The 18,676-nt window shown below is 38.2% G+C and overlaps 1 protein-coding gene across 1 annotated transcript in view; it reads right to left on the bottom strand.

Moving 5' to 3' along the window:
• Window positions 1-18,676, bottom strand: part of GLRB (glycine receptor beta) — a 40,635-nt gene that overhangs the window by 12,500 nt on the left and 9,459 nt on the right. The window contains exons 3-7 of the mRNA XM_073001518.2: window positions 13,977-14,083; window positions 11,646-11,713; window positions 7,469-7,698; window positions 5,983-6,065; window positions 4,321-4,461 (exon numbers count right to left, since the gene is read on the bottom strand). Of these exons, the coding sequence (XP_072857619.1) occupies window positions 4,321-4,461; window positions 5,983-6,065; window positions 7,469-7,698; window positions 11,646-11,713; window positions 13,977-14,083 (629 nt within the window). The remainder of the gene's footprint in view (window positions 1-4,320; window positions 4,462-5,982; window positions 6,066-7,468; window positions 7,699-11,645; window positions 11,714-13,976; window positions 14,084-18,676) is intronic.

Raw genomic sequence — 18,676 nt, 5'->3', positions numbered from 1 at the left:
TCATATTTAGTTTGGAAGAATGAACAGGGAGTTTCCATATTTGGATGTTTCAGACGATGTATGGGCCCCTACAGTCTGGAAGCAGCTTGGGGGGCCTTGAAGTATTATTACAAAAATAGCAGTATTGGCAACCCATTACATACTAATAAGGGAACCATTACATTACAGCAGTGGTAAAGACAGTTCTATTTGCATAGTATGAATTACCTTTACATCATCTTGGTAAGTACAGTATATATACAAAAATATAAAAGTTGTGCTATGTGTCTAACCAATGTGGCAATGCAGCACATTCTACTTTCTGTGTAATAGAAATCTTTGTAATTATCTTTAACTGTGTGATTGAGTAAAAATGAGTTACTCTTGATTTTTAAAATAAAAGAATAAAATAAAATGTTGTTTTAATTACAATGACTCTGCTCTCCAGGAGGCAATTCAAGACTTAGGGTCACATAAGATTTGCTGAAAACAGGATTCATTCTGTCACTGGATTTGGAAATCACATGTTCATAATAATCACATAACATAATAATCAACCACCCTCATAAATGATGTTCAAAATTTTAGAGTAAAATACTTTAAATAGTTGGTGGCTAGTGTGAAAAAGACCCAGTACAAAATGCAACCCATTAAAATGGGGGAGGGAGGTGTACAAATAATGTCCTGAAGACAATCACGTACTAGTTATTTGATCCTCCTCTTTCATGATCTTGAGCTAGTGGAATGCTTTCCACGCCATTTATAAATGGACTCCACAGATTGTCAAATTCTTATTTCATTTTCCATACTATTTATGACTTTTATGTGTTCAGCTGTTTGTGTTGGGTCAGAAATTCACTTGTGCTCTGACTAAAAGCCTTATATTATCTTTCAAATGCAAAGCATAGCATTCTTAGTCACAACATAAAGCACGTATGTTTTACATTAAGGGAGGCCAACCATTTTTAAAAAATATTCAGAATAACAATTTTCTCTCATAAAAATAGCGAAAAGAGAAAACAACACACTATCCCAAACTTCCTTCTGCTTGTACAGTATTTTTACAAGCTTTCTCTTATGCATACATATATTCACTGATTTAGTCACCATCTTGATCCTAATTCTGTTAGACTAGAACAAGGAAAAATATGCATCCCCGTGGTTACATTCACCACGATATGCCCAGAATTCTGGTTCTACACTATTACAATTTGATCCATGGTCCCGTCATGACAAAGAGATCATAGAACTTCTTTCCTCCAGAGGTCCAACTGTCCCATTTAACTCTTTCTTTCCATTGCTAAATGAAAACGTACCTCTTTAGAGAGGTGTTCAGGGAATCAGTAAGCAATTGAGATGAGGAAGGGTTTTTTTTAAAAAATGATATATAGGTTTAAAATCATGTTTTAAAAGATTTGTACATTATAGTTTTCAAATTTTAATTGGTAGATTTTAATTGTGGATTACAAATATTTTTCTGAGTCCCCGCTGCTAGATTAAAAATTAAATAAAAAATTTAGAACAGGATGAAAATAAATAAATAAATAAATCATGCTAAAAAGATGCTACAAAACCTACCAAAGTGCAACAAAGAGAGAATAGGTGACTCTGAATTACCAAAGCAAGCAAAGTTTAGTAACAAATGAAGTAAATCATGCATTTGGTTTCTGATTCCAAAAAAATAAGAAATAAATAAGTTAAATCCTTTTAAATAGGTATTAAAGACCTAGCTGTATTAAGTGATTAATATAAATACATTCACATTTAAATATATAAATAATATTGTATAACTTGCTCCTGCAATCTGAAGAACATAAGGTATTTCCACCCCCAAAACAGGATATCAGTTTCTTCACCTTGTTACAGTGTACTTACGCAGAAGCTATTTGCCAATTATAAATCTTCACAATTAACTAATGAATTGGTGAATGACATACTCCAGTGAGTGTGAGTCATTCAGCTAGTCTGCCCCACAAACCGCTGTGAGGGAGGGATGATTGCTTCTCTGTCTTACATGGCCTGTCACAATCTCTAGATGCTGACTATGAATGGTATCAGCCTCTGTAGTGCAATAGGTTAATGCTCTAGTATTTGTCAAAGCCAGAAATATCTGCAGCTAAACTGCATAAAAACAGATATAGCAAATTACGTTTAGGAAGCTTTTACTGTAGTAGCAACAGAAGAGGAAATGAATCTATTCATTTGTTCACTTAATGAGCACTTATCACTTAATAAGTCTTGTATGCACTGAAACTGAGAGTAATCTGAAGAGTTAGTCAGTGCTTCTATTCAGGCTCATCTTCCAGAAAAAGAGCTCTTGCTGATATCTTGCATGTCTGTGACAAATCAGTCAGTATGTATGCAAATAATGTGGCATATTGTACCACGTTTATTCAAATATGGCACTTCCCTGGCATGTAATTGCAAGCCCTGTGTGCTACAAAGGCAGACACTGGTCTGAGACATTATTTACTCAAATAAATGGGATAACCCACCCTGGGATAACCACCCGCCCTGTTCATCAGCAATGTTCTTCCCGTGGGCAGAACAAAGAGCTTGTGGTGGTGAAAAATACATAATTTTATTTTGTTGCAGCAATTTATATACACAATGTTTCTTTATCTGTGAGACACAAAGAATCTTATGGTGAAAACAGCAATACTGTATACAATAGAGACGACAAAACTGTATAACATAAAATACAGCGCAGTGGAGTGGCAATGAAACAAGAACGACTCGTCAAAGAAAAACAAGAACATACGTAAGAGCTGAACTAATAATAGCCACATATTAACAGCCTGCAAAGTCATGACGAGCACAAGACTCAATGCCTAACTAGCCAAATGTCTTCTGAGCTCCAAAGAGAAGAAAATTCTCAAGCCCCTGGTAGAGAACTGGGGAGGATAATTCATTAAGATGGTCTTGCAGTTACAAAGGTCCTGCTCATGGGAGATACCAGCTTCATTTCACCTGTCCTTTGCTGGTTTTTCTTTTCTTTTGATACATACTTCAACTCTATCAAGGTGCTGGTGCTTGTTTCATGCTCCCTGAATGTTTATCCCTCTCTTTCTTACATGTTAATTTTTAAATAAAATATTGTTGATTAGTTTTTAAAAGTACACTGTCAGGTACAGTGGTGCCTCGCATTATGACATTAATTCATTCCAGCGAAATCGCTGTAGAACGAAAACGTTGTAAAGCGATTTTACAAAGCCCATAGAAACGCATTAAAACCCGGTTAATGCATTCCTATGGGCTGGAAACTCACCGTCCAGCGAAGATCCTGCATAGCACGGCCATTTTTGCTGCCTGTGCAGCGAGGAATCCGTCTTAGAAAAGAGTGGGCGGCCATTTTGTTTACCCGGCGGCCATTTTAAAACCGCTGATCAGCTGTTAAAAATCATCGCTTTGTGAGAATCGGTTCCCGAAGCAGGGAACCGATCATCGTAAAGCGAAATTCCCCCATAGGGAACATCATTTTGCGATCACTTTTGCGATCGCAAAAACATTGACGTCAAGCGGTTTTGTCGTTAAACGGAGCGCCTGTCTCGTGGGGCACCACTGTACTTGCGTTGGTTTTTTTTTAGATGAGGGGGGTTATTACTCTTCCTAATCAACTAACAAACCAGCCAACCAATCTTGTATATAAAGACTGGAGCAGTTCTAGTAGAAGCACAGAACATGCCAGCCATCATGCAATTTGAATTATGAATGGACATCCCACATGTATTACCCAGTATAAAAAAACAAAAATGTTCCAGTTCTACTTATATGGAACTGCTGCAAAAAAACATGAAACCCAAATTATTGCTCCACACTGTTAATTCATCTTTCTCATCAATTTATGATTCATGTGATTATATAATCATTAATTTGACCTAGCATCTCTCTCAGAATAATCAAGCAAATAAAATAATATTGGGATGTGACTAATGGCCACCAACTATACAGTATATAACAGACATGGGCAAATCTGGCAGGTCAAGAGGCCAAATCTTCTGCTCCATATGGGGCCACATGGACAGCCAAAATACTAAAAAGGAAAAGAACTAAACTAGAAGTAGCCATTAAGTTCAATTCTGGTTTAAAAAATGTGTTAAATATGCAACAAAGGGCCCCTTCCACCTGCTTAAAAAGCAAAATACTCAAAGCTTCCAAGAGCAGCAATATGTTGTTTGTTGCTGGGGGCAGGGGAGTATTTGGTAGCAGTGTCTGTAGCTGCAAAATCATCCTTAGGAGACTATTTGGAGGTGACAAGGCCACTCTTTGCATGTCCCTGCTATAGATGAATGGAGTTTTACTGTATAGCTGAATTCATACTGAATTAATGAAACGACATACCAGTTCCTTGATAGTATTTGGTACAGTTGCCATATTCAATATCTTCTTTTTTGATGTCAAATTGAGGCAAAGCTATTTTCTCTAGTTGAACAGGATCACCAGATTGCCAGATAAATCGTAAATCATCAGTAGTGTAACCAACTAAAAGAGAGAGAGAGAGAGAGGAGAAATAACAGATGCAGTAATTAAATATAGATGTTTGCCTTATACTTTTTATCTCAGAATGTGGCATCTTAATTCATAATGTGTGTTCATCATGCCCATCATATCTTACCATATCTCCAAAACATATGTACTGACTTCATATGTTTCCAGGCAAAGTTCAAAGCCCCAAATGGCCTTGGACCACATTACTGGAAGAACCACTTTTTCTCACAAAAACCTGTTCACTTGTTAAAGTCTGTCCCCTGAAGCCCTGCTCCAGATATCTCCTTCAGAGCATTACCTTTTGTTGCCTGAAGCCAAGGAGAAGGTGGCGTCACTCTTCCAATTCTATGTGCAGATATGTATGTACAAGAGTAATAGCTGAGTAAGATACTTGGTATAGGAATGAAGCCTAACTACAGAGAGTGCAGGAGGATACACAGCTCTGTATTCAACATAGTCAAATGGTCTGGGGCCTGCTGCGAGATGACTGAGTGGTGGGAGAGGAGATGGGCCACTCCCAGCACCTGTTGCCTGAGGTAATTGCCTCACTCTGCATAATGAAAGGGATAGCCATGCTTTGGAAATGGGTCTCCCTGTATTTTTTCCTACTAAAGAGCCCTTCCCATAGAACATCTTCAAGGATGTCCACCAGGTGCTTTCACTGCTTTATTTTGCATGACATGCAATAGTTATTTTATTTATCAAGAATTTATCAGGGTGTAATTCTAATTTCTAGCACTGGGAAGTTATGAAATAACTAGAGATGGAGGTAATTGTATTTGTATAGAAATATGAATATCCCAGCACAGCTGGACTTAACAAGGGTCCAGCCCCCGAGGCCAGATCATCCACTCATGTGTCCTGCTGTGGAGCCAGTCCTAATCATCCTTCCAATCATGCCCCGAGTGCCACTCTCTTCCAGGTCAGCTGGCCACTCCAGGCAGGAGGAGAAGTCTCCCTGCATAAGTGCTGAGTGGCCAGCTGAGCACGAACAGAGTGGTGCTCCGGGTGCAATTGGAAGGATGTGTTGGACCAGTGCTGCAGCAGGACCCATGAGTAGATGTTCCAGTCCTGGGGGCTGGACCTTCATTAAGCCCAGCTGCATGCTGTGTATGGCAGATGAAGCTTACATTTCCCAACACCTCTGGTCGGAGGTTAAAAAAGGATGGCAAAGTGTTCATTGGTATAGCAGCCTTTCCCTTTTTAAAGCCAGCGTGATGTTCCCAATCTGGATTAGGGTCTTGTATGCTAACTTGCAAAGGTATAGAAAGAAGAAGGGAAACTGCATGCTGTATGTTTAGAATAATGTTTAGTTTGATCCTTGGAATAACTGTGCCACAAATAATTATCACTGTAACAGAGAAACATTTAAATGACAGAGGCTGCTAGAAATAATTTTATGAAGAAATGTCAATAATTCACATTACACAGTACAATGTAGCACATGTTCTGGTTCAATTTCTGTCTGCAACAAAAAAAAGAGAAATATTTATATCCGTGATCTAATTTACATACAGCTCTCCAACTGCATCTTGCAACGCTGTGTATCCATAGGAAATAAGGTCAAGTCCAACGGGCATGACAGCGTAATGGATAATCTGGAAATATAAACCAAAGTTTATAAACAAGATTAATTTTCCCAGTGCTTTCTTGTCAATTGATGTAGTACCTCAGCATATACCATGTTCATATGAAGACAGATTCATAATAGGCATCTACTGCAGTTTTATCACAACATTATGAAGTACAGAAAACATATATGTGTGTTTTCTGTGCCTCATATTATTGTGATCAAATATCATTAGTTGCCTATGCATATGTTTCTACAGAAGTTTGCAGCATTATTTTTTCCAAATGCATATCCAGAATGATATGTGAGACATAAGGACAGACAAATCTGTTCAATTAGCATTTTCCCCCTGTTCTAATTTTATGTTCATTTCCTCCTCTTGTGCACCACTCTGAGGATATTTGAAAAGTCAGTACAAAAATCCATACTATATATATTTGTATGCATAGTCTTCCTGATTTCTGCATTTTGTACATGGTGTTGTTTGCAAGCCACCTTCCCAAATACAACCCATGTTTATAGAGAATTTTTGCAGATATATGACTTCCCTATGCATTTTTCTGTAATATATGTCCATTCATACATAAAGTGGTGTCTAGAGAATGGCATAAAAATTAGGAATGGTGCAAATATTAATGTGTAATTGTAGTCAATGCAAGCATTTCAGAGGCAAGTTTTCATTAAAATGCACACTGACCAAAGCAACTCCCCAGATTCATAGCTGGATGCCACTTAGGCCTTGTCTTCCAAAGACTTGTCTTCATGCTACACCTAAGACTTTGCTTGCAGTTAAAGGGTGCCCTTTCACTCTAAATAAGCATTCACAGGTCTAATCCAGATTGTGACCAGTACATGCAGATGGGAGAAAGTTTTACCTGCATTTCCATCTGTTTTTTATAAATAAATGAATTGCCACCATGTACAAACAAATTAAAACCTCCAATGGGATTTTTTCTTTGGAAAATTTCATTGGCACAGAGATTTTTAGATTTAAAAAGCTGGTTGAAAAAATATCCTAAATCTCTCCCAGTCATTCACATTTGTCCTTACCTAGGTAACAGATCTGTGTGCTAATTTTAAACTTTAAAAAATGATCTGTATTCATAGGCAATGTATTCAGCATGTAGGCTGATCATTTTTAGAAAGGTGTCCCCTTATTCTAGAGACATCAGTTTGTCATAGTACATGATTTTTGTCAATCAGGTATCATGCATTTAGTGTGCTATGTTTTGTGGCCAGGTAGTTACAGTCCTAAGTCTGATGGTTAAAACCTGTGTCTTTCAAGAAGTCACATTAAAGGACAGAAAAGATTTTACTGGCTGGGAATATGTATTCCCTTTAATATAAAATTTGACTGTAAATTAATCAAGTAGTTATTTTTATCTATGAAGTCATAAGGAAGTTTACAATTCAAAGTAAAAAAAAAAAAACCTCATGCTAACGAGGACATCTCCATCACGGAATATAAACAGAAGGATATTTTCTTGCGTGACATCATGAAAATTGGCATTCTTTTCATTTGCAAAGAATAGATCCGGTTTCCACAAGCATTTAAACATGGTGGGATCCACTGTTAATGATTCGGATCCTTTCCAGTCCGTTGGCAGTTTCAGTCGAGGATCATTCCACTTTTGTCTCAGGAAGATGTTAACTCTATAATCCTGTTTGAAACATGTTATTAATGGACATTAGCCTGGTAGAGAAACAACAACACGCAAAGTCGAGCCTATGAACTGCATTTCAACACTTTCAAAATGACACTTCACTAAACCATTTGCAGCAGCAGCAGCAACAGTAATCATTTCCCAGAATAATTGATCCACATCTTCAAAAATACAACAAAGTTTTAGTTATAGTTAAATGCTTTGGTGGAGCACAAACAGAAGAGGCAAGCATTGGGTAACTAAGGCACACAATCATAAATTATAGCCACAGCAATATTCAAAGAGTTCAAAGGAATAAATACAAACAAGGCATGGACAAGATAAGTATAGTAGTATTTAAAATGAGAAAGAATGAATACAAACAATATGTGAGCAGGGTTGACCTAACCATATGTAAACAGACTAACAGAATTCCAGGTATAGCTCCATTATGAGTTCTTCTTCAAAGACAGCCCAGCTTTATGTGGAAACATAACCACCCTATGACAGATTACAGTATCTGCAAAGATGCAGTGTTATTTCCCAAGTCTAATTAAAGGCTAAAAAGAAGTATTCATGAAACATCTGTGTGGATTCACTGCCATTGAAACCACTACTGGTACTATATCTGGAGTCCTGTATAACTGTTGCATTCACCTTGCCCATGTACTATATAGCCATGTATTTTGGCTATATACTGCTTTATATATCACACCCACACTGTTTGCATTTATTCCTTTGTAATTTGTGATTAATATATTTGCTTTCGATTGAGAATTTTTAGGTTGTCTCCTCTGCAGCACTTTTTGAGACTAAAAGTTTTAGTAGGGATTTGGCCATAGGAATTAGCAATCAAACACATAAATACACACAAATGCATAAAGAGGAAAGAGGAAGGAAACTTCAGTTACTAAAGCCTGCTCTACTTTAGCCACATAAAAGAGGAATAAGGAAAGCAATACAGTATATTAATCAAGAAGGCTAGTAATTCAGGAGAAAATCGTGCTTATTATGTTACTAGAAAGGAGAAAAGGGTGGGCCATGTAAATATGAAAAAAAAACAAGGCTGAGTCAGATAACCAGATCCATGTGAGATAAAACTTAGCATCCTCTGACAAATATATTCCATTTGTCGCTTCCCACAGATGGACCTGTGACTCTTCCTAACCACTGGTATTTCTGTTCATAAGGGGTGGTATTTTTTATGCTCCAGAATTTGATTTTTTTAATGCATTCAAACTTGTTTAAAAGTAAACTACTACTGGAAGGGTAAAATTGGGTGGGGATGTAAATAATGAATAAGAGTAAGACAACAATCCACTCGAGGGAGGCCTTCTCCATCCCAGTTTCAGAAGGGGAAATGGGGTAGGGGTGGATAGTCAGAATTTGACAAAATCTAGATTCAAGTCCCCATTCAGCCATGGAGCTCACTGGATGAACTTGGTTCAATCACATTCTCTCAATCTGAACTACCTCAGAGGGCTATTGCGAGGACAAACTGGAGACAGCTAGAGATGGGCACAAACCCTGGTTCAGAATTTCGTGCCTGTTCATGTGCATGGTACAACAGGTGCCACACGTTCCACTCCTCTACCTCCCCAGCCAATGGCCCACTCACAAGTTGGAGCAAGCACCTCTCCTCCTCCTCCTCCTCAGCTGTTCAACCAGCAGGAACATGGGATTGCCTGTTCTGCCTCCTTGCCTAAGTAGTTGATCAGCCAAAGAGGTAGGGCAGAGAAGCCCATGCTCCTGCTGGAGACTGGTTGAATAGCCAAATAGGAGGAGGGGAGGAGCGCATAACAGCTAGTGAGTGAGGGATCCAGCCAGGGTGGTGAGGGGAAAGGAATACCCAGCACCTTTGGTGCCACGCATATGAACAGGCACAACTTCCAAACTGAGGTTTGTGCCCATCTCTAGGGATAGCCATACACACCACCTTGATTTCATCAGAGGGAAATATAAATAATAATGAATGTTAGACCCTTCTCAGCCAATGACATTTCTTCTCTTCTGGAATGGAGCCAATACTGGACAAAAAGATCAATGGAGATAATAAACTATAGTCATACAGCATAAACAATTGTTTCAAGAATGGGGTTTCCAAGCCGTATGATAACCTACTGATTTTCAAAATGTTACTTTTATTGAAAAAATAACATGTTTTTATTTAAATTTTGCTATAGAATAAAGGAAAAAATACATAATAACAATATTTAATTGGCACACAGACAAGGATATGATGACAGCACTACAGAGATCTTTTTGAGTTCTAGTTGCATCTAAATCTTCTTCATAGTTGCAGAAGGAATAGTAAATGGAGCATTACTAAAATGTTCAGAGGGGACTTTGGTTTAACAGAACAGAATGGAGCTGCCTACAGCAATGTAGCTGGTGATAAAGAGTTCTTAAAATAAGGGGAGGTAATTACAAGGGGAGTGGATCCCAGGATGAATTTTATACCTGTAATATCTATGAATATATACAATATATATATATATATATATATATATATATATATATATATATATATATATATATATATATATATATATATATATATATATATATATATATATATATATATATATATATATATATATATATATATATATATATATATATATATGCAAAGAGATAGAAAAATCAGTTTAAAGAGTATTCTGGTGTGCAGGACAGAATGTTTAATTTAGTGAAAGCAAACCAACAGAGATGCAGCTTGAATTCTGTGACGATACAAAAAAAAGAAAGTTTTTTTAAAAGGGTTCATTATGACCACTGAAACAGCTCCAAACGCCTTTTTGAGCAATCAGCCACTAGGCACGCAAAATGCTAAACCCTGCTGCCACCTTCCCAAGCAAAAAAGAGCTATGTTTGAGGGGTGAGGTTTAAGGCAAAGAATCTTGGGATGTGCACTGTGCACCACAGGTACATGAAGTACTCAAACTCATCCAGAAAGGCAAATTCTTCATTATCCCAATGCTTCTTGTATTTCAATTTGTCTCCCCCAATGGGTCAATAGTCATCCCCAACCCCCAGCAATAACAACAAAAACTCTCTAAACATGTGCAACATAGGGCTTACTTTATACTAACACCTAACTGGGGGCCAGTGAGGGATACAGCCGTGAAGAGTGCTGGTATGAGAAAGATACAGCAAGTGAGTATATTTATGTTACACATTTTTGCATTCATTTAATGCATGAGGAGTTGTTTGGCCACCCCTCTTTCTTTTTAAAGTAATCATATTCACTTCACCTTCAAGACTCATTGCTATGGGGAAATTAATTATTATTAGAGGCAGCAAGTTTATCTCCCTTAAAAGATGAACAAATATCCTTATAAGGGTAGTGGATCCATTTCTGAAGTATACAAATATACCTGACGTTTTCTATTTCTGGAACACAAACTGTAGAGTAATTTTAACTCTCACTGAAGCTCAGCTTAGGAGTGGGAGTCACTGAAGCTCAGCTTAGGAGTGGGAGTAAGTAAAGCTGAACCCTACCAGTTTCAGGACCAAGACACCCCCATGGCTCTAGTATGCCAGTGTAAACTCTCAATAGCTGTAAGCAATTGAACCACCAGCAATTGATTTTTGGACATTAAAAGCTCCCCCCCAAACCCAGATAAGGTTCCCCCAAATTGAAAGGGATATCTAGGGAGCCTCAGAATCTGAGGGAGATAAAAAAAGCTGCAGTTGATGATGTCATCAGCCCTGTGCCAGCAAGATTCCAACCAGAAAATCATCCAAAAGGTGACTTTTAAATGCTTTGAATGAATGAATGAATGAATGAATGAATAGTTCATTGTTATCTTTTTGTCATTTTAACAACTGTTGACTCCATTCCAGCATGTCCAATATTGGCAGCATTATAACTTTGATTGAAGCCTTTGTTTTATTAAATTAATATCTTTACTGACTAAGGCAAACCCAAGTTCCCCTGCTAGTAAATAAATGAAATGTCTTACCATAGTGGTCTCTTGTATTGATCCAAAACTGTTGATGAAAATATTGACTGCTACATCAACTGGGATTCCTAAAATATACATAGAAAAATGAATATCAGACTCAAAGCTGTCAAGAAATTCTATTTCCACTTTTCCCCATCTTCTGATACCAAAAATGAATTAATATATTTCCATTTTTAGACCTGTAGAGTGAGAAGGAAGGGAGGAAAGGCAGAAATGCTGAAAGATTTACAACTATATTTCAAGCTGCAACTGAATAAGGGCAACAATCACAGGAGAAATTAGCCTATTTAAACATCTAATGGCAGCAGGGGGTCAGCTTGTTCACTTTTCTTTTTGGCTCCTTGGCATGCATGGAGCCATTTGTTTAAAGGTCAGAAAAAATTATGTTTTTTTCATTATTCCCCGGAGTTTCCTTTTCAGCCCCAAAACAGACACAGAAGCAGTTTTATTTGGAACAGTGGCAATTGCAGGTTTCCACTCTGAATCTCCCTCTTGCTTTAACTGCTATTATTAGCCCTGCTGGGGAAAATGTAGGGATTCTACAAGCACAATACAGTTACCTGCCTTTTTCACCCAGATAGTCTAATAATAGCTCTGGAGGAGCAGTCATTTGATTAGGATAATCATATAGGGAAAGGGTTATAACATCTTCTGCCCAGTGTTGCTGCCCTGTTCATAACTGCATTCCCATTGCCGCACAATTGTTATGAAAGGGTTTTTTAAAAATAAAATACAGATTACCCCCATCACATCTCTTTTGGTACCAGCATGAGACTTCAAGGAGAATGCTTCAATTATTATGCATTAGATACAGAAAGTTCCAAAAAGCAAAGCGGAACCCATGCCCCATCTGTTTCCCCTTATGTGTGGACACTGGACGTGAAAGAGAAGAATAACCATTTGGTAAGAACTTCAGTGAATCTGAATTCACCTTCTTTACCTGACCCTTATATTAATACCATATTTTCTGGTTTTGTGGTCCCTATGAAGAGGGGGGTAATCTCTTTGGATCCTAGGTGGCCAAAATGATCCAAGGTCTATATCATGCATGGATAATGCATGGACCAGGGGCTACAGGCAGCATCCTGTGTTCATTTTGTCCCCTCCCCTACATTCCTGTTGCTGGAAAAAGTACTAGTGCACTGCTGTTTTTTCTTCACACTACCAAACTGGTGTATTGTGCCTTTTGATTAGTTGTTCCCAACCTTCCTTGTATATAGTGCTTATACCTCTTGGTTCATGCCAGTCATTAAATGTTCCATGTCACAAAAACTGCATGATGGCTGAATACATAAGTGTATCAGATATTATTAAAGACACACACTTTAATAAAAGAGGATTTGTTGATGAACATGTCAGTAAAAACAAAACACTCCAGTACAAGTTTCAGTATAATGTCTAAGGAGGTAGATCTGTCCATGAAAGCTCATGTTAAAATATAGCGGTGAATCTTCCAGGTATCACAACATTTTTTAATTCTTTATTTTTTTATTTTACCTTTGTTTTTGTCTGAAATGCAAAAAACTAACATAGCTATCTCTTCTAAAAGTATAATTCACATTTGCTTAAAGATGAGTTTCCTAAATGCTGCAACATACTATACATTATACAGTATTTCCTGGCAATTTTGAGAGTTTTCATGGCCATATAACTTGAGTTATTGGGATTTCTCAAGGTGAAACAATGCAAGGTAGTATGAGGTAGTACTGAAACACAGGAGAGGGAAAGACTTTTAGTCATCATAAATGGTATGGACTGAATATGCTATTACAGGGCATTCGTTTCCAGAAAAGGAGATTCCTGATTATATGATAATCTAACTCTGAAAATGTAACTTTATGATTTAAGCTTCTGTTGGGTAACCAAGCTAAAATTAAAAGAATCCATTATTATCCTGTTTATAATTGTTGTTGTTATTTCATAAAGTTATTATTAAAAGTATATGTCAAGCACTATCCTGCCCACCAGGGCTCCCAAAGCAATGTACAATAAAAGAGATAATGGTATTCCTTAAAAATGGATCAAAAACAATTTCAAAAGCTAGTTTTAAAACCTTAGGATCCCACAGAAGAATACAATTTTGGCTCCTGTCAGGAGTTCAACAACGATGGAGGCAGGTTAAGCTCCTTTAGGAGTTCCACAACTGAGTTGTTTCTACAGAGAAGACCTCACCTCTGGCTATACTGAGGTTGGAATCTGATCTAGTCTCACTTTCAGCAAATGTCTAACTGGTTCACAGGATTAAACAAACAGAATTGGCTATTGGTACCAATTTATGGACTCTTAAGTAATTACAAAATAAACTAGTCTTGTTATACATTAACCTACCTTTGAAATTTGGTCTTATCCTGGGATCGTAGCTAACTAGAAGTCTATTCAAGATGTTGCTGGTGGAATTCGCTGGTACTCTTGCAAGGTCTTCAGCTGATTGTTGTCTGTTAAAAGCAAACAATACGGGTTATTTTAGCTGGAATTAAACAATGGATCTATTATACTTGATTACAATTTTGAATAGCTTATAACAAGATTTTCAGTGCATTTGTAATTTATGAATTAATATGAATCACTTAAAAACCCATGAATCTGACATGCAAAGCTAAAGAGAAAAATGTTTCTTATTTTATATAGATCTGTTTATCTTTTTATCTATCCATATATTTATTTGCTTATCTACTTACCTATCTATACACACAGAGACACAGACACACAAACACATCTAAACAGACATTTTATTTGCACTGCAACTTTCCCTCTAAGCCACATGGCCGTGCAGTGCTACATCAGGGCTCCTCAGCTGAGCCAGTGCTGCCATACATTTGCTTCCAGTTGCAGTCAGAACCCAGTGTACACAAGGCGGGGGCCCCACCCTGCACTAGTGGAAAATTAGAGGGAACGTTGCTGCTAACAGAAACCGATCATGTAAAAACACAACATTCCCATAGCTAATTCATCCTTGACAACGGATATGAAATGGGTTCTGCTGAGCTGTGCAGAGTGGTTATGGTTCTTTGCCTTCAGAATGGACACTTCAAACATGTGCCCAATTTACCGTATTTTTCTGTGTATAAAAGACACTTTTTCCTAAAATAATTAGAGGAAAAATTGAGCGTCATTTTATACACGGAAGGAAGCAGTTGTGTGCGTGCTTGGGCGCCTCTTCCTGCCACCGCCGCTGCCCAATTGCCTCTTCCAGAGCTCATGGCTTGTCCCCTCTGGTGGCCCCGAGGCAGCAGCAGCAGGAAGAGGAGGAGGCAGAGGCAAAGGAGCAGTCACACGCGCTCGGGCGCCTCTTGCTGATGCCTTCACTGCCCGTCTGATTACCTCCTCCAGTGTGACTGCTGGGGCTCACGTCGCCCGCCTTGTCCCCTCCGATGGTGGAGGCATGAGGAGGCAAAGGCAAACAAGCATTTATGTGCTCTCTTCCTGCTGCCACCAGATCACCTCCTCCCACAATCTCCTTAGGGCAGGGGACAAGGCAGTGATGTGAGCTGGAGGTGAGCACCAGCAGTCATCAGTCGCACTGCAGGAGGTAATCGGGCAGGCAGAGGAGACAGCAACAGCAGCAGCAGATGGAGGTGGAGGAGCAGTTGCCCATTAACTGCTCCTCCTCCTCCATCAAGGGTCAAACTTAGGGGGTTGTTTTATACACAGTAAAATACAGTATTTCCTTTTTACCTTCAAAGGCAGTCTATTTACACACCACAAATGATGTATATGTTCCAGTGAACAACAGGTACGTACGTCGCAGCAAATAAAAAGTTGTCTGTCTTCATTATATGAAAACTAGATGAAGACCCATGTAGGCAGTCCTTCCACTGGAGACTGAAAACATACACTGAGAAAATTATACCCTTCCCCCCCCCCAAAAAATTGCATGATCTAGCCCTTATCCATGGAGCCCAAGATATAACCATAATTTACTAAGTCAAGAATGAAGGACCTCTTTTAGCCCAATGTTCAAGTTCTACTTCAGAGAAATTCCTGGGGGCGGGGGCATTACAGTGGTAGGTAGGATCAGGGGCAAAAGTGTGGAATCAACACACTAACATCTTTATAGCATTTAATTTGTACATCCGGGGAACTACTGAAGTCTAGATTTCAGCTGCAATATGTATGACAAATCTGGCCCCATCGCCTCAGATTCCCCACCACTACTTTGAAAAATAGCGATCTGTGAGCCTAGCTTTCAGGAAGACTTGATTCAGCACGGCTTGGGCCTTTGTTTGTGTCAGGTGTACTTACTGACTGCCCAAATACAGGAAGGGAAAGAACAACATATTGCAAATAGTGATATCAGCTGTAATCCATTATTTAGGGAACTAATGAAGGCATAACAAAGCTGTTAGTGAAAGTTGTCTATATCTTTCCTACAGAAGAAGTAATACTTGTCACTTTTAAAGGAACACTAGCAAAATGTCCTGCAGTTTCTTTCAAATTTTGATATTCTTTGTATTGTTTCATAGGCAGCCTTTAATGATGCTTTGAACTTCTACTTGGTGAATGCATGACATAAAATGATTGCTCCTTAGAAGGTTGGACTGCAGATTCTGTAGGGAGGCTAGGTTCCAAAACCCTGCTCATGCCATAATAAAAGACCTTATCCATCTTCAGTAGAAAAACCATTGCAGACTGTCTGTGGCAGTGTTCCTGCACTCTCTCTGTTCCTTCATCAAGATTCAAATAAGAAGCCAGAGATGATACAAGGTTAGCAGATAGGAAATCACACAGTAGCAAATGCATTCACTGTGCAAGACATCTGGCAGTGATTAAGCAAGACACAGCTGCACACAAGCAAGTTCAGGAGCCTACATCTTCACTATCTTTCATCACTTATTATCCTGAGATGAAGCACACAGCAGGCCTCGGTGCAGTGCTGTCTAACAGCAGCTACATACATTCAATCCAAAATTTAAATGGTAAACTGAATTCTGGTAAAGAAACTCACAAAAGTAGACTCAATACTCAGTCGGAATGCTATCACCTCATAGTGCATAGACCAACAACGATGATTCAGATGTTTAAATACTACTAGTTCTAGGCCGCTATGTGACGTCAATAAAACATAAATATGTAATAATGATCTTTTTTTAAAATGCCAGGGGAAATAGGTTCCATCATTATCTCCACAACCACTCCTGGGGATCCCTCTATAGTTAATACCAATATAGAGGACGATCTCTTCTGTGCTTCTCCAATGCAAGAGATTCCTTGTATCCTTAGGGAAGCTGCCACCATATATTAAGACATTTTTGTTCACACTGATAATATGTCCCTGGCACACATCCAAGGGAATCACTTTTTTCTGTTCAAAACTGCAATTTTATTAGAGCAGGCTAAGCTCTCTTCTTCCTCCTCCAGCCCACACAATGGAAATAAAAATTAAGTTTGACACTAGGGTGGTACAGTTTTGCCCTACTCAAGATTCCACCCCATGTTCAAAGACATGGCAGATGAGAACACCAGCAGGAAGTAAAATTATTTTTCCAGTCTTCCTCTTTTCTCCTGGACACCTTTACCTATTCCCTGTTTTGTTTTCGTGCTAGCTCAGTGAAGCTAGCATGGAAGGGATTACATTCTGCTTGTAAATGAGGTACACAGGGAGCACAGACCTTGTTTTAAATGGGGAAGTGTTGGGTTTTCTGCTATTGCCATTGCACCATTAGCAGCAAATTCAGTGGTGGCAGATCAATGGGGTGAGAGATGCAGACATCAATGGGTTCAGGGGGTGCCAGTGTAGCCCCCATCCTAGACTGCAAGAGGAAAAAGCTGGGAGTTTTTTGTTTCAGTCACAGTTCAGGATATTACAGAAGCCTCACTTCTGTTTCATCAGCTCAGTTCATGTTTTTAATCTGTAATCAAAGCATTAATCATTCCAAATATACTGATTAATCCAGTAATGTTTTAAGGATGGCTTTAAGGTTTAGTAATGGGGATTTCATCTTCACTTCTAGAGCAGCCTGGAATTCACAATAGGATGATACTGTAATTTTTAGATTAATGTTTCCTTTACTCTTCTAAATTATTCAAATAGTCATTGTGCAATAGGAATACTTTAAAAAAATCCATACAAGACTCCCTATCATTGCCACCTGGATTTCAATGAACATATTATAAAATGGTATTTGGAAACAGTGGGTGTGATGTAGTGGATATGGTGTTGGGTTGGAACTCAGGAGAGCTAGGCTCAAATCCCTGGGTTAAAATCCATGGGGACTCTTTGGGGTATGTGTCAGTGGTAAACTACTCCTTGAATGGCTCACATTTTTGAACTCCCCACCCCCATTAGGGTCACTGTAAGTTAGAAAAGACCTGATAATACATAGCAACACCTATATTCAGGTGCAGAGCTAGGATGGTGGACTAGGGACTGGAAGGACCAGATTCAAATCCCAAATTAGACACTAAGATAACTTGGGTGATGACACGCCTACTATTTTCTCTCTCAACTCTGCTTCATAGGGTTGTTCTGAGGATAAAATGGGTGGAGGAGAACTGTGAAATAAGTAAATAATATAAATCCAATAAATAAAGCTCTGTGAATAATTTTCTTAGTGCTCAAATAATATTAGTTTGTGTTCAAAGTGACTATTTCACAAGCTCAACAGAGACAATTCTCAAACAATCCAATGACCATGTTTGGTATGTTCTTGGTGCAGGATGGATAAAAATAAATGATTTTTTTTTTAAAAAAAAGCCATTCAAATCACAATTTAAATCATGATTTGAAAATATTTTTATTTAAATTGTCAAAAAATGTTTTTTTTATTTAAATCATGATTTAAATTGTGATTTAAATCAAATCTACCTTGTTTTTCAGTGTGTACAATAGTTATTTTTTACTTAAACTACAGTGGTACCTCAACTTATGAACGTCTCTACTTACGAACATTTCAACTTATGAATAGCTCCGGTTGCAACATTTTGTTTCGACTTGCAAACGAAGCTTCTACTTACGGACAGAAAAAAGGCAGGGAAAAAGGTGGGCAATTCAAATTTCTAATTGTAGGTGGCAATGAGGCTGCTTTGTA

This window comes from Pogona vitticeps, chromosome 5 (assembly GCF_051106095.1).
Source record: "Pogona vitticeps strain Pit_001003342236 chromosome 5, PviZW2.1, whole genome shotgun sequence".
NCBI classification, from domain to species: domain Eukaryota; kingdom Metazoa; phylum Chordata; class Lepidosauria; order Squamata; family Agamidae; genus Pogona; species Pogona vitticeps.
This window is presented reverse-complemented; position numbering and strand designations above follow the sequence as displayed.